The following is a 22,594-nucleotide window of genomic DNA, read 5'->3' as shown; positions in this document are numbered from 1 at the left end:
TGGCGCCGTGGCACGCGGACACCACATCCCAGACAGGACTGAGAGGGGCCGGCGCCGTGGCACGCGGGCACATCACGGTCAGGCATGGCTGAGGGGCCGGCGCTGTGGCACGCGGACACCACATCCCGGTCACAGTGGCTGCCCCACCTCCCATCACGTCCTGGGAGGCAGCGGCGTGGGCCCCTGCGCCCGCGTGGGAGACCTCTCGGAGGCCCTGCCCCGCCCAGCTGGGCATCTGGGGAGCGAGCCAGGGGGTGGGCACTTCTCTCTCCCTGCCCTTCAAACATCTAAAAACTCGGTAAGATTGCCAATTCTTATTGTTACCAATACCTAAAACACTCAGAAGATAGCGGCATTAATGGAGCCAGTGGGGCCGGCGCTGTGGTGTAGCGGGTAAAGCCGCCGCCTGCAGGGCCGCATCCCATGTGGGCGCGGGTTCGAGTCCCGGCTGCTCCACTTCCGGTCCAGCTCCCTGCTGTGGCCTGGGAGGGCCTGGACGAGGGCCCAGGTGCTGGGGCCCTGCACCCGCGTGGGAGCCCCGGATGGAGCTCCTGGCTTCGGATCCGCGCAGCCCCGCCATTGTGGCCATCTGGGGAGTGGACCAGCGGGTGGGAGACCTCCCTCTCCCCCTCGCCTGTCCCCTCCCCTCCCCTCTCCTCTCCCCTTTACTTCTCCCCTCTCCCCTCACCCTTCACCCCTCTCCACTCTCCGTCTCTCTCTCTGGCTTTCAAATAAATGAATCTTCACACACACACACAAACAAGAACAAGACAGCACACAAAATGGCGGCGCCAGCCCAAGGGGCGCCTGTGGCGGCGCAGGGCCAGGCAGCCCTGCTGGAGGGCGGGCCCGGGAGAGGGCCCAGGGCGGCAGACGGGGGCTCAGAAGGCCCAGCCTCAGCCCAAGGACCCCGGAGCTGGGGACAGACAGACCGCTCTCCGAACAGTGGCTGAGCCTGCCAGCTCGGGGGTGGGCTTGGCGCCCAGGGGCCTGCCGGGACCCCTCCCTGCCCAGGGAACTCCGCCCTCCCGCCCGGCGTGATGACCTGGGGTGAGGCTCACTCCCCAGAGGCCCGCAAGGGCCCCGCGTGGCAGGCCCGGGGAGGCACAGGCGCCCACGCCGCCCTCCCCGGGGCGGAAGGAGAGGACACGGTGCAGCTGCTAATCCAAACGCACTTCTCTTTATTCAAACCAGGGTCGAGGTGGCCACGCGGGCCCGCAGCGCGGCCCGAGGCCTCCGGCCCGGCCCGGCCCACGCGACCTGCAGGCGCCACCAGGCAGGCGGTCGACAAGAGCGAGGAATAAACAGAAACAAAAACACTCAGCAGGTTTCTTGCGCTCCCAGAGTTTCCGGACACGTCCCACGCCCGAGCAGGGGTGGGGGCCGCGCCGCCCCCCGCCAGTGCCGACGGAACCCTGTGTTAAATTAAAAAATAAGCCAGTATACATCGTAGAAAATTTCTCTTAAAAATCTCACAATTTGTAAATGTATATTTTTCTTTAACATAAAAGTTTACAATATACGGTAAAACCAAAGGCTCAGGAAAATAATCTCAAAAAGGAAGGAAAGAAACCTGAAGTTCTCAATTAAAGCTGAAGACGTCTCTTCCGCCCGCGGCTGGCCCGTGGCGCTCCTGCTTTGTGCTGATGGCCGAAACAAAGAGCCGCCCGCCCGCCGCCGCCCCGCCCGCCCGCCAGGCCTGATTGTCACGCGCACGCGCGGCCGGCCGCTCGGCGTCCGCGTCCGCGTCCGCGTCCGCGTCAGCGTCGGTACGGGTGGAAGCCTTGCACGTTGTGGTTCTGCCCTCGTCCGAAGCCGCTGCCGCCGGCGGGGGGGCCCCCCGAGCCCGGCACGGAGGGGCCCGCGTAGGAGGGGGGCTGCTGGCTGGGGTCCGAGAAGCCCTGTCCGAAGCCGCTCAAGTCCTGCCCGTAACCTGCTGGGAGACAGCGCCGGTGAGCGCCGCGGCCGGGCAGCCGGTGACAAGCTGGGCGGGGACTCCGCGGGGCGGGCCGCAGGGGGCCCACCAGACCCAGACAAGCCGCTGCCGAGAGGCCCCGCGCGCCGAGGACCGGCCCCCGCCTCCGGGCCCTGGCGTCCAGGCACTGGCGACCGAGCGGGACCCGCAGCCGCGCCAAGCGCCGGCCAGGTCTGTGTCCAGTGGCCGCGTGGCTTTCAGACGGCCACCCAGACAGCGGTCACCGTTTCCATGGACGCCTGCACCAGCCCCCTGCCAGCGCCGGCCGGGCTCTCAGAGGCGACACGAGACCGCGGGCGGCGGCCCTGGGGGCGGCCCCAACTGCACCACCTGGTGGCCGCGGGGGCTCCTGGCGAGGGCACGCCAGGGGCCGGCCCCGCTCCCCTGCACGCGGGCACCGTGTGGCCCCGGGGTCCGGCTGATCTGTGGCCAGCAGGGGCACCACCCCACGGAGCACCGCCGGCGTCCACCCCCCCGGGGCGGCAGGGGGCGCCACGTCCGCTCGGCGCAGGCGGGTGGGGACCGTGGAGAAAAGGCGGCACCTACCTAGGCCACACCACCGCTCGGCCTGACCATAAGAGAGAGTAAACAAAGCGTGGGCCCGAAGCCCAGCGGCTCTGGAGAGTGGGCACCCAGGCCTGGCGAGAGACGAGACCGGGGTGACGGACCCGCGCCGGCCGGCACGGCGGAGGGGCAGCGGCCACGCCCACCCTGCCGCCTCTCGCTGCCCCAGGCCAGAGTCGCCAGCACAGCGCGGCGCCTCAGAGCCAAACTCCCACACTCCTGGTCTGCCCGCGTGGCCGCGAGGAAGCCCCGGGTGTCGGCCCTGCCGCGGGCGCACGCACGGGCGCCGAGACCTGCGCCGCCACTGCCCCGCCGGGTGCTGCCGGCAGCCCTGGCCACGCCTGGGACGCCGAGGCCGCCGGGCCGCAGCACCGCCTTCCTGGGGGCCTGGCACAAATCCTCCCCCGGCTGCGTCAGGCCAGAGGCCCGGCCCCGCCGCCACGCGCTCTCCACGGCGCCTGCCGCCAGGACCCGACAGAGACCGGGTTCAGCAGGCCCAGGCCCGCCCAGCCAGCCAGCCAGAGCGGCGCCGTGCGCCCGACAGCACTTACCATACTGACCGTAGGGGAAGTCCGGCTGGGCCGTCGGGGGTTTGCTCATGTCTGGGGCGGCCTGCGACGGAGGCGGCGGGAAGGCCAGCGGTGCTGCCCCTGGAGTGGCAGGTGGCGGGGGGACCCCTGGAGGGGCAAACTGATCCGGCGGTGGGGGCGGAGGGCCATAGCCAAAACCTAGACACACGGAGAGCAGGGCCCAGGTGTGCACGGCAGAGCCGGACCTCGGTGCTCCCGGGCCTGTGGCTCGGCCACACCCCCGCGGCCCACAGCGCAGTGACTGGGCTGGGCCCCGACCCCTGCGTGGAGACCCAGGAAGAAGCCCTGGCCTCCAGCTTGGGCCCTGCCCGGCCCCTGCCAGGGAGGCACGTGGGGCGTGACCGGCACACAGAGCTCTCTTCCTCTTGAAAGCAAACGAAGCGCACCAACCACGACGCCGCCGCGGAACACAGCGCAGGCCCTGTGCTGGGAGTGGCTGGGCTCTGGCAGGCCCAGGCCAGGGGCCCGGTGCAGACCACACGACAAACTGTGCAGCCCCGAGCCGCTGGCTGCGTGTGGCCTCAGGGCGGCAAACACAGCTGGTGCCAGCAGCGGTGGCTCCGAGAGCCGCGGCACACACCAGGGCCAGGGCCCTCGTGGGAGTGAGCACCGCGTGCCCGGCGCTGGGGACGCCAGGAAGGCCACACGGTTCCCCTGGACCAAGGCGCGGCTGTGCTGGGCCCGGTGCCGGCAGCGTCCGCAGAACCGACCCCACAGCGCGCCCTCGGATTCGTGCACAGAAGCACGGCCATGACAAATCCTAACTCTATCCCGCCCTGGCCTGGGGAGCAGTGGACGAGGGCCCAAGTCCTCGGGCCCCTGCACCGCGTGGGAGACCCGGAGGGGCTCCCGGCTGCTGGCTTCGGCCTGGCCCAGCCTCAGCTGTCGTCACTTGAAGAGTGACCGCGTGGATGGAGGACCCCCACCCCACGCTACGCTACGTCTAAGTCTCCTCCTCTCGCGTCTTCTGGGTGGCTTCTCTCTGAGGCCCGAGCCCAGAGCCGTCGGCACGCCCGGTGGGGCGTGAGCAGAGCCTCCCCCGGCGCCCGGGCGGTGGCTGACTTCTCGCCGCGGCTCACCCCAGGCTCAGCGCCAGCGCCCCAGCTCTGGGGCCGGGGAGGCCGCGGGAGTCGGGGCTGAAGGCTCTGCGGGACTGCGGGTGGCAGAGGCCGGAGGCGGCCGGCTCTGGGTCCCCGTGCTTGGCCGTGGCAGAGCAGCGCAGCCGCGAGCCCGAGCGGCCCCCGCCCCGGGGCCCAGGCAGACTTACTGAACTGTGGAGGGGCGCCGTAGCCCTGGGGGAAGCCCTGAGGAGGGGGAAAGCCGCCGGGAGGTGTGGACACGATGTAGGAGGTGAATGGCGGGGGCGGTGGGGGGGCTCCTCTTCCAGCAGGGGGTGGTCCATAGCCACCTGGAACACACAGCACAGGTGAGGGCGGAGGGCAGCAGCCCAGCCCCCAGCACCCCCCCCCCCCGCCACAGTGGGGAAGCGGCCAGGGGCCGGCCGGCCGGGGCCCACCCTGCTCTCTGCGAGCGAGGACTTACCGATCGCCTGTCCTGCCGGCACCCACATCCCTGGAAGCGGAACAGAGGGAGATGCTGCAGCCCCCGGCCTGCGGGCGGCAGGGCCCAGCACGGCTCCAAGCCCCCCCTGCACCCGAGCAGACCGGGCCAGCCCAAGCCCCCTCTTCCAGGACGCCCCCACAGCGCCACAGGACACAGAAGCCCGGGCTCCACGCCCCGCGCGCCCCGGCTCGCCCCTGCGTTTCCGTGCAGGCTCAGGCTGGGCCGTGTCAGGTCCCGTGCCCAGGGTCTCCTGCCGGCTCAGCACGGAGGGGCGCGGGCCCTGGCCGCAGACGGCCCTGGAAGCAGTGGGCAGCACCCACCTCCCGTGACCCGTGGGGGCGGGAGGGCTGACAGGCAGACCCTGCCTCCCGTCCCTGAGCACGGAGCGACCCCCCCAGCAGGAAGCCCCCGCGCCCCACGTCGGGCCTCACCTTGCGGGCCGTATCCTTGCTGCCACGTGGGTGGGGGCTGACCCGCCCAGCCGTTGGCAGCGCTGGGCACCACCCGGCTCCCCCACTGGCTGGCACCCGGCTGTCCCGGCGCTTGGCTCTTGCTGTCCCGCGGCTCGGCCCGCTTAACTTCCACCTGGGCAAACCGGCTCTGGCTTAGCGGGCGGCCGCGGCCCCGTGCCCGTCCCTTCAGGTGCCCTCGGGTCACTTACGACTACACTTAGCAGCTATGACTTAAGACTAAGTACTTAACTATAACTTATTTAGGCCAGTAGGTCATTTTTTTCTTTAAAATAAATTCTTAAAATCTCTTGCTTAAGGAAATGTTTCTCAGGTACAGCAGACACCACGTAAGACACGCTCCCCACACGGCGGCGGCGGGCGCTGCGCTGCGCGAGGACCCTCGGGCCGTGTCCGGGACGAGGGCTCCGCTCAAGTTACGATGGCAGCGCCGCCGAGGCCACCGAGCACTCCAGGACACGCGGGGACCAGGACCGCCCCCCCGCCAGACCCCGCTGGCCACGGCACAGCGCGGGCCTGAGCCCACCCCCGCGCTCTGCGCTCATACCTGAGAAACACGGTTGGCGTTTAACTTAGGTTTTATTTAAAATGTCTAATGGAAGATAAAGACTTACCTTCCCCAGGCTATGGCTTAGAGAATCTCAATTAACTCAAAATAACGTCAGGGGATGGATGTGTAAGAGGATCTTACATCACATCTAACAGAAAGTCAACGGACATGCAATAGAATGGACATCGGAGTCAGTACAGGATCTTCATACTGTGTGGGCAGCCAGGCCCCGCGCGCCGGGCGCCTCGCCTACGGCTACGCGCAGCGGCCAGCCCGGCCCCTGCGGCCCGGACACGGCACGCTGACAACAAGAGGGCCGCCCGGCCGGGACCGGCTCGCGTCCCAGAATCCTGGCCTTTCCTGTCCTGAGAACAAGGCGGCGAATCCGCCTGCAGCCAGCCTGGGGGTCTGGCCCGGAGGCCAGTGCCCAGCCCAGCTCTGCCAGCGGGGGACAAGCCCCGCAGGTGGGAGCAAGCCCGCGAGCTCAGGGCCGTGTGGCGGCGGGGCCCGGGGATGCGGGACAAAGGACTCCAGCTGTCGCGTTCACAGGCTCCCGAGGGACCGGGTTCCTGCGCGCAGGGCGGAGCGGCCTGTAGCCGGGGGCCGCCCTGCCAGCCGCCGGGCCCGCAGGGTCTCCGACCACGGGGCCTGTGCCCGGCACACCGGGCGGGAGGTGACCAGTGAAGGTCGGTGGGCAAGCGGGACTCCTGCTCTGCCTGGCCTGGGGGCCGTGCCGTGTGCCGAGGTCGCCTCAGCCCCGCGTCACAGGCCCGGGAGCCCGGGAGGGGCCGGGAGTGGGCCCGTGCGCCGTGCAGGCCCTCTGCCCCTGCACATCAGGCCACAGGGTCTGCTCGTGCGTGCGTGCTGTGGCGCACGCTGGCAGCCTCCCGCTAGTTCTGCCCTCGGCTGCAGTCCACGTCAGAACAAGGCTCGCGCCTCCTGTTCCGGGGCAGCCCAGGCGGAACGCACGCGGCCTGCAACCTAACCGAGCGCCCACACTCTCGGCCGCGCCGGCAGGGGCACCCGAGGGCGCCCGCCTCAGCGCTGACCTCGAACCTGCGTGGCAGGGAGGCAGCTGGGCCCGCCGGGTGCTCTGGGCGGAGCGGGAAGGGCCAGGACAGGAGTCCTGCAAGAACGCGGGCCCCGCGGCCCGGGAGGACGGCACGCCGCGCGGCCTCGTCAGCGCCCCCGCTGCTGGCGCCGACCCCGTCCCTGTGGCCTCCGTGGCCGCAACACAGTATGAAGATCCAACACCCGGAGGTCACTGGGCTGCGCGTGTTAAGTGCTGTCGAGAGCAGGTGCCGGCCCGGAGCTCACAGCCAGTGACCCCACTGAGAACCAATCCTTCAGCATGTTTCACATGTTAGCATTCGCGAGCGCCGGGGCCCCGCAGGCCCACGGCTCGGCGTGACGGGGGCTCGGGCGGGGAGGGGGCGGACATCTGAAGGAGAGGTCACGGACACCAAGCCTGAGGCAACCTGCGATCTCACTGGAGGCCGCCCCCCGCCCCGCACCCCCACCCCCACCCCGGCTCCCGGCGCGTGGAGGGAGGGGCTCCACGGCCTGGCTGGGAGAGCCCCGCCCTGCAGACCGCGGGCAGCCTCGCGGCGGAGGCTCCCGGGTGACCCCGCTGGCCCACCCCGCTGCTGCTGACGGGTTCCCCTTCCAGTGAAACCCCGAGGTTGCCTGAGGCTTGGTCTGGTCTTAAGGTAGAATAAAACTACAACTACACACTTTTTTGCCCATGATGTCGTGAAAATGCATGTTGACAGCCTGGTCCACTGATTGTTCGTCCTCGAAAGTAATAAATCCAAAACCTAGCCAACGACGAAGAGTGAATCAAGGTAGCAGGGTGTTGTGACACAAAACAGGACGATGAACAGTATTAGGGACGCACCGAGGGTTCGACCGCGGGTCTCAGCTAAGCCAGTGTGGGGGCCGGGCGGCCCGGGGGCGGGGCCTCCCAGAGCGGCCGGCAGGACGCAGCCCTGCCGACCAGGTCACTGTCCGCCCGCCCGCCCGCCCGAGACCGGCGCGGGGCGGGGCCTCCCTCGGTGGGGGGCGGGGGCGGGGCCTCGGCGGGGCCGGGGGCCTGGGGGTGGGGCCGGGGCTGTGCGTGTGGTGCGCGCCTCCCGCTTCTCTGAAACCCGCGGTTCTCCCCCTTGGCTTCCATCTTTGCAGCCAGTGCTGGCAGCAGCCACATCGCTCTAAAGCGCTGACAGTACGGTGTCTGCCACAGCGAGCGCCTCGCTGGCTGACCCAACGCTGTTGGCTCAGCCCACGGCGCCCCGAGAGGCGCTGCGCGTAGGCAGCTATGCGTACGTAAATAACAGTATACATCTCTACGAGTATCTATGTATCTAGGTCCGTCTATGAATAAGTACGTCAGTGCACAGAGATACAGGCCACGCGGGGTCCAGCAGCTCAAATCTGCCGTCAGCAGCGAGAGCAAGAGGCACCATGTAATCCAAAGACAATTTCAAAGGAAAGAATTTAGCATTTCCCAAACACAAGGAAGTGGCAGTATAAACGAAGTTTGGTTGGTCTGGGGTGAGCGCGGCCGCCCAGCTAACAGGGCGTCTCCTCTTTTGGGCCGAGCACGCGCGCCTCCCCGGGCGGACGGGACGACCTGAGGGCGGGGCCGGGCTGGGGGCGGGGCCGGGCTGGGGGGGGGTGTGGGAGGCAGAGGGCGCCGCGGAGCCCCACACAGCGGAGGGACAGCGCGGGCACCGGCCACGGGGGGCGGGCGGGAGAGGCCGCACCGGGAGCCCCGCGCAGGACGCGGGGTCAGGAGCCCCGGGCTGCCTCCGGGTGACGGTGTGCCTGAGGGGGGTGCACGCACCCACCGCGCACGTGGGGTCGGCAAGGACGGGCCAGAGGGACGGGGCGGGGGGGGTCATCATGGAGGCGAAGCGCACAGGAGACGGAGCGAGGAGAAAACCCGAGGACAGAGGGGCTGCGGGGCAGCGGGGCGGCGGGCGCGAGGCCCAGGGAGGGTGGGGCCGCTGCGCTAGGGGCCCTGGGCCCCCACCAGCAGCCCGTCCCGAGGCCCTGAGAGGCAGGGGAAGGGGCGGCCGGGGTCTCCCGAGATCAGAGGGCCCAGGAGGCGGGGGCAGGGCCCGCTGACCCCCCGCCGCGGAGTCGGACCGCGGCTGAGCCCCCTCCACCCCACCCCCACGGTGGCAGCTAGCTCGGGCCGCGCCCCAGGAGGGGCACGGGGCCAGGAGCGGCGGGCGGGGGCGGCCCGCAGGTCCCGCACAGGCTCACGAGGCGGGAGGCGGCATATGCAACGCAACAGAGTGATGAACAGTCTCGCGAGGCTGACACGTTCCCAACGGCAGGAGGGCCCGTTTACAGCGCGCGGGAGCCGGAGAGGAGCCTCTGTCAGGGCGCCGGCCCCACGAGCAAGCGGGACAAACACACTGAAACTTCGTTTACACCCCACGGAGCGAAGCCGCCCCTGTGACTGCGGGACTGGCCTGTACCTGTGTGATACAACTTAGCACCTGCAGGAGAGATCTGGAGACATCGTTAATGAGCAGCAGCACGGGAGGAGTCGGCCTACTTAACGGACTCTACTTCACTACAGCACTCAATACGGCACTAGGCAGCACTACGTTCATCCAGACTAAGACTTAACGCTTAACCGCGCGGGCCGCGCCTGCTCGCGGAGGGGTGCACGTTCAAATGGCAAACTATGCTCCAGCATGGCGGCGTGCTGCCGGCGGCCGGCGCGGAGGGCGGCCCGCTCATCCGGGCACAGCGCGCGGGGCACAGGCGCCGGTCTGCTGCCACGGCCGGCCCAAAAACACGCGGGCTGGGGCGAGCGCCGCAGCCACCAGAGGGCAGGGAAGCGGGCGCCTGCCCCAGCGGGAGGGGGCTCGGGGCGGGGGACCCGAGGGCCTCCTCACCCTCCTCCACCTGCCCTACTGAATCGGGGGCAAAAACAAAACAAAGCAAAAAAAAAAAAAAAAACAAAAAAAAAAAAAAAAAAACAGAAAAACAGCGGGAGGGGAAGAAAAAAACACACAAGGAAAAAGCATGGACGACTGGGGTGCGCGCCCAGGCGGGCTGGGCCGGCGCAGTGGGCGGCGCGCGTGGGCGACCACGCCGGCCGGAGTGAGCAGCGGCTGTCGGGAGCTCACCACGTGAAGAACCACACTGAGGACACGCTGAGCACGGGGCCACGTGGAAGTCACGTCGAGTTGTGAAAACTTCAAAAGGACGAGCCAAAAAAAAACACCGACGACTCACGCCTGACCTGGGGCGGCAGACAGCGCGCGGGGCGCCTACGTTTTGGCTTGGCCGCCGAATCGTCCTGTCCTGGGGCCAGGCCCTGACCCAGCACTGACTGCGTCTGAGGGTGAGATAGTTTGCCATCTGAGGGGGGGCGGCTCAGGGACAAACGAGATCTGCCTTTACCTCGAGGCCTCTGCTTCTCGGCGTCATAGATCATGACCACCTCCGTGACCTGCGGAGAGAGGGCGCGTGAGGCCCGGCCGCCGCCGGGAGCCCGAGGCAGAAGGCCGGCCGCAGGGTCCCCCACAGGCACCCGCCCGCTCTCCCACGCGGGCAGTGAGGCTCACTCGGGGCCAGGACGCGTCTGTGTGTGTCCTGCTCACGCCAGCGCCCCAGAGGTGGCGGCGCCCGGCCCCTGCCCGTCTCCCTCCCGCCCCCATCCTGGCCCAGGCTCTCAGCGACCCCCTGAGGAGCACTGCTGCCCCCAGAGCCGAAGGCTCCACTGGGCAGCGAAGGCCAGGGAGGGAGGCGGGACTTCCGCACGAAGGCTCCACTGGGCAGCGAAGGCCAGGGAGGGAGGCGGGACTTCCGCACGAAGGCTCCACTGGGCAGCGAAGGCCAGGGAGGGAGGCGGGACCTCCGGGGAGCCGCACAGCGCCCAGAGCAGAGGCAGCCGGGAGGGAACTCACCACTCCGAACTTCTTGAAGTACTCCCTGAGCTCTGTCTCGCCACAGTTGTGGGGGATCCCGCCAACAAAGATCTTGTTCGATTTACTGTTGTCGCTCCGGGGTCCCTTCTGCTATTGCAGGGAGAAGGAGGTCAGTTCACGCGGGGACCCTCCAGCGCGTGCCCCGAGGAAGGCGCCCGAAACCCGGCGAGTGCAAGCGCCGCGGGACACAGGGCGGCGGCGCCCCCACACCCCGGCCCGGCCGGCGCACGCGCCCCCACATCCCGGCCCGGCCGGCGCACGCGGCCCCCACATCCCGGCCGGCGCCCCCACACCCGGCCGGCCGGCGCACGCGGCCCCCACATCCCGGCCGGCGCCCCCACATCCCGGCCGGCCGGCGCACGCGGCCCCTGCTCCGGAAGCTCTGCAGGCCGAGCTGGCAGTCTCATCCGCGGAGCTCCGGCGGCTGAGGAGCCCAGGGAACGAGCGTGCCGTCCAGCCCCTCGCGAGCCCCGCTGCCCGAGGGGAGGGTGAGGTCTCGCCGCTGGACACAGCTGCGGGACAGAGCCCACGGCCGCGCAGCTCCCGGCCCAGGTGCTCGGGTGAGGAGGGGGCGCTTTAGGAGCCGCCCCCCGAGTTTAGGCCTGGCCTCCACCGGCAGAGGGGGACGCAAAGGCAGGCACGAGACGCATCGCGGTGGACTCGGCTGTTCCACGCTCAGAGGCTACCCAATGAAAGCCAGAAAAGAGACGGCCGCCAGGGCCCGGCTGCACGGCTGGGGTCTACGAGGCCGGCCCTCGGGAAAGCAGGGGGTGCCGCCCAGTGGCGCCCCGGAGAAGCCCGGCGGGGGGGGCAGGAGCCCTGCACCGCCAGCTGGGCCCAGGCTGGCGCAGGGAGCGCAGGGCTGGGCGGAGGGTGCGGGGTGTCCCCAGGCGCGAAGCAGGGCCAGCAATGGGCCTGCCACGGCGGGAGCAGGCGCCGAGCGGCTCTGTAAGGGGCCCAGCGGCTCCTGGGGGGGCCGGCGGCTGCAGCCCGAGAAGGGGGTCCGCGGTGGTGGCTGGGGGTTCGCCGCGGCTCAGCTGTGCCCGCCTGCAGCCCGCGAAGGGGGTCCGCGGTGGTGGCTGGGGGTTCGCCGCGGCTCAGCTGTGCCCGCCTGCAGCCCGAGAAGGGGGTCCGCGGTGGTGGCTGGGGGTTCGCCGCGCGGCTCAGCTGTGCCCGCCTGCAGCCCGAGAAGGGGGTCCGCGGTGGTGGCTGGGGGTCCGCCGCGCGGCTCAGCTGTGCTGGAGCAGAGGTCGCGGGGGACAAGGCGAGGGCTCCGGAGGCCGAGCCGCGGGCGCCGTCATCGCTGGTCCTTAACTAGACTGCGAAGGAGGCCCCTGGCTACGAGACGGAACGGCCTGGGCACAGCCGGGCTGGGGAGGCGGGCACGCCTCTCCGATTCTGGCCAGAGAACGCACAGAGGGCCCGGCCCGGCCCCTTACCCATCCTTCCTTGGGCCGAGTTCTTTCCGGCTGCATCCCCCGAGGCGTGCAGGGCTTGGGGTCGATCTGCGGAGTTTCAGACGAGCGGGGTGAACACGAGGCTCCGTTCTCCCTCAGCACATCCCCCACTGGCGCCGACAGCCTGTCCCCCAGCAAGCCCAGGCCCCGCGGAGGGCCAACGAGACAGGGCAGCCTCCGCGCGAGACTCACGTTCCGGCCGTCGAGCGTGTGTGGTCTGCTGGCCAGCACCGTCCCCACGCAGTTTGGGTCTTTGAACTTGACAAACCCAAACCCGCGAGACTGGTTGGTGGTCTTGTCTTTCATGATCACGCAGTCCACGACTTCTCCATACTGCGAAAAGTAGCTGCGCAGGGTCTCTGCCCGGAGCGGAGCAGACAGACAGGGTGAGCGCAGCCCGCAGCCCGCAGCCCGCAGCCCGCCACACCCGCCACACCCGGCCCTCCCCGGCTCCAAGGCCTCCAAGCGTGGGAGCCAGCGACCCCCTCCGGGGCGTGGGGGAGGGTCGGGAGAGGCCAGGGCAGCTGTGCACCCCACCCCGGCACGGGCAAGGCTGGGCGCCCACGGCAGTGCCCTGAGCCCTCCCATCTCAGGGGAGCCGAGGAAACGGCCAGCGGCGGTGCGGACGCCAGGCCCCGACGCTGACGTGACGTCGGCAGCGCCCGCCTGGCCGGCCCCCGGCTGACAGCGTCCAGGCGAACCCGAGCACACGGCGCCGCCGCACCGCCTACCTTGGGTCGTGCTCCAGTCGAGACCGCCCACGAAGAGCTTCCTGCAAGCCAAGGAGAAGGCGTCAGGGCCAGGCGGCTTTCCCAAACACGCTCCCTCCGGGGCACACGCGACCCGCGCCGTGACGGCTCAGGGCTCGCTGTGTGGCGTGGAAGGACTCCACCCCCGCCCACGGCACAGCGTAGAGCGAGGCGGGTCCACGACGCGGGCAGTGGCCCCCGCGTCCTCCCGCTTCTGCCACACGGGCTCCGGTCCGCAGGGGAGGTGGCACAGAGCGCCCCAGGGAACTGCGCACTTAGGGCACCTGCCGCGAGCCTTCGGGGGACACGCGGGAGCAAAGCCCTAGCTGTGGCCTTGCGCTGGCAGACACGGTTCCAGCCCGACCTGGAGCCCCACAGCCCCCACCCCCAGGACCATCTGCTCACCTCTCAGGGCCCACCTGGCCCACCGAGCACAGGCCTGGCCAGAACCAAGCTGGAACTGGCGCCAAGCGCCTGCGGGCCTTGGCGAGGTCACCCCCTCCGGCACTGTGCCCGCCCACGGGACACGGCTGACACACGGCTGGCCGGGGGCTCACCGCCCACAAAGCCTCGGGTGTCACTGGAGCTTCCCGCAAGCCCAGAGCGGCGCTCACGGCCCGGGAAGCAAGGGGAGGCGGCTCAGTGACACAGCCGCGCTGCTCACGCCCAGACCCCGGCCCGCTGTGGACTGGTGGCCGCCCGGCCCCGGAGCGCCACCTGGACGAGAGCCCCGCCCGCCCCACACCAGTAAGGGCCACCTACAACGTGGCCTGCCGTGCCAGCATCCCACATGGGTGCAGGTTCGAGTCCCGGCTGCTCCACTTCCGATCCAGCTCCCTGCTGTGGCCTGGGAAAGCCGTGGAGGACGGCCCAGGTCCTCGGGCCCCCTGCACCCGCGTGGGAGACCCAGGCGAAGCTCCTGGCTTCAAGGTGGCCAGCCCTGGCCATTGTGCCCATCTGCACAGTGACCTCTGTCTCTCAAAGACGGAACCTTTGAAAGACAAGACTTCCCTGGGTCTGTCACCCAACCACCCGGCACCCAGCCTTGCGGACACGGGCGGCGCGGGCGGCAGGGCCGAGTGAGCCCTAGAAAAAGCCAGGGCACAGGTCGGGCCGGGCCCGCTCTCTCTCGGAGGATGACTCGAGTTCAACGCTCTCCTGGTGTTGTCGGCAGCCGCCAGGCGGCACGGCACCAGGCAGCTCCTGGGGCAAGGCCCGGAGGACTGTGCGGCACCAGCTCGGCCCCGCGCCCCGCACCCACGCACCCCCCTCCCGGGAGAGGGAGCCACACGGAGCACAGAGCGGGCGGGCGGGCGGGGAGCGGCGGCCCCTCCTCCCGCTGAGGGTGGGGCTGGTCAGACCAGTCTGGGCCCAGGCCTTCATTTAAATTCTGAATGAGGTACTAGGGACAGACAACGCCCGCGTCCGGAGAGGAGCAGGCTGCGATCAGCCACCACAGCTCCTCACTCGCGCGCGTGGCCTGAGGGAGGTGTGGGGGGGAGGTGTGGGGGGGAGGTGTGGGGGGGAGGTGTGGGGGGGGCCCTCCCTCGGCCATAGGCGCCTCAAGCCCGACCCCGCAGCACAGGCAGGGGAGGGGGACAAGCCCCGGCAGGGGAGGCCCCTGCCCGCCCCCGGATCTGGCAGAGGCAGGTCCCGCGCTCAGGCCGCCCGCTGGTTTTGAACGACCCCCTGTCTGCTGTGCGGGCCTCGGGGGGCTTCCTGCAGGCTGACCCCGGGACCCCGGCCCCGACAGCAGCCGACGGCGCAGCCTGGCACCGTGGGTGCAGCCGGCGGGCGTCCCCTGCGGCTCCCTAGAGGGACCTTCAGCGGGAGGCCTGGGCTTCCCAGCACCCCACACCTGCGGGCCGACAGCCGCACAGACCACTCGGGCTGGGGCTGCGTCACCCCCCACCCACGGGCACGCGGGGCAAGCGGCGGGACGTGCCAGCCGCGGCCGGGCACACCTCCCCTCTGCACCGCCTGGGCAGGCCCCCGAGCCGGTGAACCTCAGGATCGGGCAAGCGGCGGGTCTGCGAGTTTAACCCGGGGCCGCCGCAAGGCTGGCCGGGAAGCGCCCGCCCGACTCAAGCCCCGCGCACATCCGACAGGAAGCGAGTCCTCAGACCGGCAGCTCAGAGCCGGGCGGCGGGCCGGTGCCCCTGCGAGCAGCGGCCGCTCACCAGACACCAACCACAGAACCCGCGGGGCCGGCGCCCCAGTCCCAGCCAGCTCCCCGGGCGCTGGGGTCCCCGCAGCGCGTGGGAGACCCGGATGCAGCGCCGGCCCCGCGGGAGGGAGCCAGTCCCGCCTCCCGGACACCAAGAGCAAAGGCGGCGGGGCTGGCCCGGCTCCTGCTAAGGGGCGCCCAGCGCGGGGCCTGCCCCCACGGAGACGGGAGCTCCAGGCCCTCGGGAGGACCTGTCGCCCTGCCCTGCCCAGCCCACAGCGGGCACTGCGAGAGGACACGGCGCGGCCGGCTGGGGTGGGGGCCCCGGACTCGACACGGCTGCACCTGCGCGCCAGGCCTCCCCGGGCGAGGGCGAGGGGCCAAGGAGAGACTCCCCGGCCCTGCACCTGCGCGGCCTCCCCTGGACAGACCCGGGCCAGGCGGGGCGTCCGCTCCCCGCAGACCGCGCCGGGAGCCCCCCTTCCCGGCTGGGCGCCCCGGCTCACGCGTCCCGCGCGACACCCACGGAGCTGCGGGCCGTGGCCGTGCCCGCCCGGGCCTCCGCGTGACCGCCGGCTCCCAGCGGCCGCCTGGGCGCGGGACCTGCAGGGCAGCGCCCCAGGGACCCCCGGCTCCCGGCCGCTCCGCGCCGCCCCGGCCCCCTCCCCGGAAGCGGCGAGCCCTGGCCCCGGGGGGAGCCGGAAGCGACCCTGCCTCCCACGTGACGCGGCCGCAGCTCCCGCTCGGGCCGGCGCCCCCGCGGCTGACCCCGCGCTCCTCCCGGCTTTGTTTGCGGGGCGCAGAGCCCGCAGGAGGCCCCGTGCGCGGCCGGGGGACCCCGACCCAGGCCCCGCGCCGCAGAACCGGAACCGCAGCCCGGCCCGCCACGTGCACCGCCCGGGACCCCCAGCCCCGCGCTGCGGGCGCCCCGGGCTGCCCGGGGGGGGGGGGGGCGCCGCAAGCCCGAGGGGCCGCTCGGGACCCCCGCCCCCGGGACCCCCGCCCCAGGACCCCCGCCCCCGGGACGCCCCGCCGGGGGTCCCAGCCCCCCGGGAAGCAGGGAGGCGGCGGCGTGGGCGCCCCGAGCGCTCAAGGCTCCCGCGCCGCCTTCCCGGCGGGAACCGGGGCCGCCGCCGTGGACCCCGAGCCCGCCCCCCCACCCCCGCCGCGGCCGGCGTGACCTTGACGGGGCGGCCCCCCGCCCGGCCCGCCCCGGGGGCGGCGTCTGAGGGCCGGGCGGCGAGGGGCGGGCGCCCGGGCCCCGGGCGCGGCGCAGGCCCGTCCTCACCCGATCTCGTCGGCGCCCGAGTTGTTCATGGCGGCGGCGGCGGCGGCGGCGGCGCTGGGCGTCCCCGGGCCTCCTCGCTCGCTCCCGCCTCCGGAAGGTCACCCGCTCCGTCGCCCTCCCCACAGCCGCGGCCCGGATCTGCGCAACGGCGGCGGCGGCGGCGGCGGCGGCGGCGGCGGCTGTGCCTCCTCCCCTCACAGCGCCAACGGTCACCGCGCGTCCCCGCGCCGCCGCGCCGCCGCCCCTGCGCACGCCCGGGCGCGCTCCCGCACGGGGCCTCCGGGGGCGGGGCCAGGGGTGCGACGGCGTGCGTGCGTGCGTCCGCCGCGCGCCGCGCAGCCGCAGTCGCGCCCGCTGGGCGGCGCGCGGGCGCCTGGGCCGAGGCGGCGGCGGCGCGGGGCATGCTGGGAAGTGGAGTCCGCCGCCGCCGCCGCCGGGGCGTGCGCGCGCGCGCGCGTGCGGGGGTCCGGCGCTCCCGGCCAGGCTCGGCGGGCGCCGCGGGGCTTTTTCGCCCTTTGCGCTGTGGCTGCGAGGCGGCGGGGGCGCGTGGGAGTCCTTGCGGGTGCAAGGCCGCCTGCTGCGGGCCACGGGGGCAGCGACGGCGGCCTGTCCCCCGCGGTGTCCCCATTTCTCAGACCGGCCCGTGTCCGGCTGAGTCACTGCCCAAGGTGACCCGCGCCGAGCCGCCGGCCGCGAGGAGACCGCTCCGACGCCCGCGTGTCCCGTGCGCGTCGCCAAGTGCGTCCGTGTCCAGCACACAGCGTGGGTCACCGCAGGTCCGGGCGGGCCCCGCTGACCAGAGACGGGGCTGAGAGGCCCGGGCCCCGCCGCGTGGAGCGGGGCGGCGATGCCCCTCTGCAGCCGGCCTCCCCCTGCGCTCCCCGCGCTCGCCCAGGGCGCGCGTGGGCCAGGCCGAAATGAGTGATGCAGGGGCGCTTGGCTGTGCCGGGGGCCAGCACCGAGGAGGGGGCAGGGGCGCGCCCTGGACTGTGCTGGGCCCGGCATCCCGGCGATGCCACAGCCTGCAAGCCCGCGTCCCACGTGCACGCCGCTCCACTCCCCGCGGTGGCCGGGGGAAGCAGTGGACGACGGCCCAGGTCCTGGGCCCCTGCACCTGCGTGGGAGACCCGGATGGAGCGCCTGGCTCCGGCCACTGCAGCCTCGTGGGGATGGACGCTCCTGTCTCTCTGCTTCTCGTCTCTGTTGTAACCTTAAACACACACACACACACACACACCCCCACGGAGAGGCACGGACCCTCAGCGGCTGGCCAGGGGCGTGGACACGGACGCCGCGGCCGCTCCCGGCCCACTGGGCCCACCCCGCGTGCCCGTCCATGCCCGGAGGCGCAGGGGCGGGGACGAGGTGCGCAGGATGTGGTCAAGAGCAGGAAGCCAGGCGCCAACCGCCTAACGTGATGCTTCAAAAAAATAAAAAGTAGACACCCGTGGGGGACGGGGTCGCGGCCGGCCAGCACCGACACGAAGCAGCCGCCTTGGCTGTGGACCCTGGCTCCCGGCGGCTGTGCGAACGGAACGGAGTGGCCGCGGGGAAGGGAACCGCCGCGGGGAACGGAGCTGCCACGGGGAACAGAGCTGCCACGGGGAACAGAGCCGCCACGGGGAACAGAGCCCCCGCGGGGAACGGAGCTGCCACCGGGAACGGAGCCCCCGCGGGGAACAGAGCGGCCGTGGGGGACGGAGCCGCCGCGGGGAACGGAGCCGCCACGGGGAACAGAGCCCCCGCGGGGAACAGAGCCGCCACGGGGAACAGAGCCCCCGCGGGGAACGGAGCCGCCACAGGGAACGGAGCCCCCGCGTGGAACAGAGCCGCCACAGGGAACAGAACTGCCATGGGGGACGGAGCTGCCACGGGGAACGGAGCCGCCGCGGGGAACAGAGCCCCTGCGTGGAACGGAGCCCCCGCGGGGAACGGAGCCGCCGCGGGGAACGGAGCGGCCACAGGGAACAGAGCCGCCGCGGGGAACGGAGCTGCCACGGGGAACAGAGCCCCCGCGTGGAACGGAGCCCCCGCGTGGAACGGAGCCGCCACGGGGAACGGAGCCGCCACGGGGAACAGAGCCCCCGCGGGGAACGGAGCCGCCACAGGGAACAGAACTGCCATGGGGGACGGAGCTGCCACGGGGAACAGAGTCCCTGCGTGGAACAGAGCCCCCGCGGGGAACGGAGCCGCCGCGGGGAATGGAGCGGCCACAGGGAACGGAGCCCCCGCGTGGAACAGAGTGGCCATGGGGGACGGAGCCGCCGCGGGGAACGGAGCCGCCACAGGGAACAGAGCCGCCGCGGGGAACGGAGCGGCCACAGGGAACAGAGCCCCCGCGAGCCCCCGCGGGGAACGGAGCCCCCGCGGGGAACGGAGCCGCCACAGGGAACAGAGCCGCCGCGGGGAACGGAGCGGCCACAGGGAACGGAGCCCCCGCGGGGAACGGAGCCGCCGCTCTCCTCCCCTGCGTGGAGGCCGTGACCAAGCCACGCCGACTCCGCCTGAGAGCACACACGGACCTGACGCCTACACGCGTGTGCACACGCACCCGCCACGTATCACCGTAACCACTCTTCTTCATTTCTTCCTGAAATGCTTGTTATTTCCATTTTATTCGGAAGGCAGAGAGCAGCACTGACTCCCCCCGCAAACGCCCACAGAGGCCAGGGCTGGGCCAGGCCGAGCCCGGACCCCCGAGCTTCCCCGGGTCTCCCAAGAGGGCGCCTCCCAGGGGAGCCACCAGCAGGAAGCAGGAGACGGGCGCAGGCGTCCTGACGGCCAGGCCAGTGTCCACCCTGTGCAGTTAAAAAACTCTGTCTATCCCTAGTTGATTTTTTTTATTTATTTTTATTTTTATTTTTTTGATAGGCAGAGTAGACAGAGAGAGAGAGAGACAGAGAGAAAGGTCTTCCTTTGCCGTTGGTTCACCCTCCAATGGCTGCCGCGGCTGGCGCGCTGTGGCCGGCGCACCGCGCGGACCCGAAGCCAGGAGCCAGGTGCTTCTCCTGGTCTCCCATGGGGTGCAGGGCCCAAGCACTTGGGCCATCCTCCACTGCACTCCCTGGCCACAGCAGAGAGCTGGCCTGGAAGAGGGGCAACCGGGACAGAATCCGGCGCCCCAACCGGGACTAGAACCCTGTGTGCTGGCGCCGCTAGGCGGAGGATTAGCCTAGTGAGCCGCAGCGCCGGCCTCCCTAGTTGTTTTTTTTTTTTTTAAAGATGTTTTTATTTATTTGAAACAGTTATGGGGGGGGAAGAGATGGAGAGAGAGAGGGAGGGAGGGAAAGAGGGGGGGAGAGAGAGAGGGAGGAAGAGAGAGAGAGAGGGAGAGGTTTTCCTTCCGCTGGTTCACTCCCAGATGGCCACGACAGCCAGAGCTGGGAGACCCGGATCCGAAACTCGTCCACTGCCTTCCCAGGCCACAGCAGAGCTGGATGGGAAGTGGAGCAGCTGGGGCTGGAACCGGCACCCCCATGGGATGCGGGCACTGCAGGCCGGGGCTTTACCCCCTCTGCCACAGCGCCGGCCCCAATTCTTTAACAAACAGAAAAGAGTATTAGTGAGACTGATACTGAGGTCTTGCATCCGCTGGTTCACTCCCAGATGTCTGCGTCAGCCCGGAGCCAGGAGCTCCATCTGGGTCCCCCATGCGGGGGCAGGGCCCCCAGCACCTGGGCCATCGTCCACTGCCTTCACGGGCCACAGCAGGGAGCTGGACCGGAGGCGGGGCAGCCAGGACTCCAAGCAGGGCTCCATGTGGGGTGCAGCGTCACCGTGCCACGCGGCCCCCCCTCTGCTCCCTCTGAAGGGTGGTCTGGCTGAGCCACGCCCGCCTGCACCCCCTCCGTGTCACTGAGCCCCGCTCTGCAGCCTGCAAAGTGCCCGTCACGGTGACAGCCGCCGGGCTCCCAGGGCCCCTCCGCTGCCGGGACCAGGAGGGGGCAAGAGGGACCCCAGCGGAGGAGGAAGCTGGCGCCAAAGGGGCAGGCTCACACGGCACCCACAGCCCCTCTCTGCAAGGGGCCAGAGCCGCACCTTGGTGAGCACGGGAGGCAGCAGCATGGCCAGAACCCCCCCCCCCGAGGCCCCGGGGAGACCCCGCTGACGGCTGCACAGGGCTGGGGCGGACTCCTGTCCCCCAGGGGCTGTGTGGCCAGCACTGGTGCCCACTCTGCGGGACCTGAAGCCTGTGTGGCTCCACCGGGCAATGGCACAGCTGGGATTCGCCTGCAAAGATCCCGGTCCCAGCTCCGGCTTCCGGCCAGCGCACACCTGGAGGGCAGCAGTGACGGTGATGGCTCAGGCCCCCACGTCCCTGCCACGCTGGAGACCACAGAACTCCCGGCTTCGGCCCGGCCCAGCCTGTCCAGGGAGACTGTCCCTCTCTGCCCCAGATACACAACAGATTTTTTAGAAGATTGATTTGAAAGAGTTACAGAGGGGCCGGCGCCGCGGCTCACTAGGCTAATCCTCTGCCTTGCGGCGCCCGCACACCGGGTTCTAGTCCCGGTCGGGGCGCCGGATTCTGTCCCGGTTGCCCCTCTTCCAGGCCAGCTCTCTGCTGTGGCCAGAGAGTGCAGTGGAGGATGGCCCAAGTGCTTGGGCCCTGCACCCCATGGGAGACCAGGAGAAGCACCTGGCTCCTGCCTTCGGATCAGCGCGGTGTGCCGGCCGCGGCGGCCATTGGAGGGTGAACCAACGGCAAAGGAAGACCTTTCTCTCTTTGTCTCTCTCTCTCACTGTCCACTCTGCCTGTCAAAAAAAAAAAAAAAAAAGTTACAGAGAGAGAGAGAGAGAGAGGCAGAGACACGGAAATCTTCCATCCGCTGGGTCACTCCCCAAATGCCCACCACAGCTGCGGCTGGACCAGGCTGAAGTCGGGAGCTCCATCCGGGTCTCCCACGAGGGTGCAGGCCCCAAGGACTTGGGGGCTGGATCAGAACTGGAGCAGCTGGGACTTGAACCAGTGCCCGTTTGCTAAAGCAGGCAACAGCCTTAACCGGCCACCCCCCCACACGCCGGCCCCTGCCTCGGGTGATAAATAGTAGCGGTCTCCCACCCCTGCTGGCATGGATGAAGCGGCAGGTGCCGTGGGGGGCTTCCAGGGACGCCGCAGCCCCGCAGTGGGGGACCGCTCGCTGGACAGAGCCCAGCCCCCCCCCCCCCCCCCGCTGCCCTCGGGGACCTGACAGCCAGCACACCGTCGTCCCTCTCCCATCTCACGGTGTCCTGACATGGACTGAGTCCTGCCCATCTACACAGCACACGGACTCAGCCCCCCCACCGTGCCCCTAAGTCAGCCCAGGCGGCTGTGTGTGATGGCCCTGGGGTGGGGTGACTGCGGGACACAGGCCTGGGAAACGCCCCTCACTGTGCCCAGGACGACGGCAGCCGGACCTAAGGGGGCCCCCAGCACGTGCTCCCAGGGGCCCGGGCGCCCCGTGAGCCACACCGCTAGGTCTGTCTCGGCAGTGTGGGGTCGGGAGGCGGGGCCTCGGGGGTGACCAGGCTCAGGTCAGGAAGGCAGGGAGAACCGCGGGGGACACACGCACCTGCTGCCCTGTTCTCGCCATGTGACCCAGCCAGCAAGAGGGCCACTTGTGGGGCCGGCACCATGGCACAGTAGCTTAATCCTCCGCCTGCAGTGCCCACATCCCATATGGACACAGGTTCGAGTCCCGGCTGTTCCACTTCCCATCCAGCTCTCTGCTGTGGCCTGGGAAAGTCTTTGGGCCCCTGCACCTGCGTGGGGAGAAGCTCCTGGCTCCTGATTGGCGCGGCTCCAGCCGTTGCAGCCATTTGGGGAGTGAACCAAGCAGAGTCGGCCCCCACGTGCACCCGCGTGGCAGACCTGGGCCGTGTGTCCCCAGCTCCCGTGGACATCTGCGGATTGAGCCAGCGGGTGGGAGACCTCTGTCTCATATGAGTAAATAATAATTTATTTTAAAGATTTATTTATTACTTGAAGGGCAGAGTTACAGAGAGAGAACCAGCGGATGGAAGACCTCTCTCTCTCTCTCTGCTTCCCTGTAACTCTTTCAATTTCAGGGCCGCGTGCTCCCACGGAATATCGCAGCGAGACCGGGTGCCCGGGGTAGGACGAGCCGTCCATCTGGTCACCCGCACCAGCCACACTTCCTGGGATGGGGGACTGAGCCGGGACTGCGGGCCGCCCTAGCCCAGCTCTGGGAAGGACCCCGGGGTCTCCGACGACGTCCAGCGCCCGAGGGTGTGGCGCCGGCGAATTCGGAGCGGCGGCTCAGACGTGG

General features: G+C 70.5%; 1 protein-coding gene across 8 annotated transcripts; it reads right to left on the bottom strand.

Annotated features, from left to right (window-relative positions):
* Nucleotides 1–1,158: 1,158 nt before the first annotated feature.
* DAZAP1 (DAZ associated protein 1) lies at nucleotides 1,159–16,603 on the bottom strand. 8 transcript variants are annotated; one of them, XM_051828904.3, is made up of 12 exons: nucleotides 16,323–16,603; nucleotides 12,850–12,890; nucleotides 12,311–12,477; nucleotides 12,101–12,166; nucleotides 10,641–10,751; nucleotides 10,135–10,183; nucleotides 7,447–7,529; nucleotides 5,124–5,277; nucleotides 4,672–4,701; nucleotides 4,397–4,537; nucleotides 3,091–3,267; nucleotides 1,159–1,933 (listed from the first exon to the last, which is right to left on the bottom strand). In XM_051828904.3, exons 1-12 carry the CDS (start codon nucleotides 16,349–16,351, stop codon nucleotides 1,761–1,763), a joined length of 1,221 nt encoding a protein of 406 aa, XP_051684864.1. In that variant the 5' UTR covers nucleotides 16,352–16,603; the 3' UTR covers nucleotides 1,159–1,760. The 8 variants fall into 8 exon arrangements, with proteins under 8 accessions (XP_051684864.1, XP_051684863.1, XP_051684865.1 ...); XM_051828903.3 differs by having other exon boundaries at nucleotides 1,159–1,936; nucleotides 10,641–10,748; nucleotides 16,323–16,584; XM_051828905.3 differs by having other exon boundaries at nucleotides 10,641–10,748; nucleotides 16,323–16,582.
* Between the last annotated feature and the right edge of the window lie 5,991 nt (nucleotides 16,604–22,594).

The sequence above is a fragment of the Oryctolagus cuniculus genome, chromosome 16, assembly GCF_051225735.1.
Source record: "Oryctolagus cuniculus isolate XC-2025 breed Fujian yellow rabbit chromosome 16, ASM5122573v1, whole genome shotgun sequence".
Taxonomy (NCBI): Eukaryota; Metazoa; Chordata; class Mammalia; order Lagomorpha; family Leporidae; genus Oryctolagus; species Oryctolagus cuniculus.
This window is presented reverse-complemented; position numbering and strand designations above follow the sequence as displayed.

Excerpts from the sequence above, each read along its gene's own strand:
- DAZAP1 (XM_051828902.3), bottom strand. The coding sequence starts at position 16,351 with ATGAACAACTCGGGCGCCGACGAGATCGG. Across the intron at positions 12,891-16,322 it reads TCGGGCGCCGACGAGATCGG|GAAGCTCTTCGTGGGCGGTC; the intron begins GTGAGGACGGGC and ends CTTGGCTTGCAG. Across the intron at positions 7,530-10,134 it reads CGAGAAGCAGAGGCCTCGAG|GTTTTGGATTTATTACTTTC; the intron begins GTAAAGGCAGAT and ends GTCGTTGGCTAG.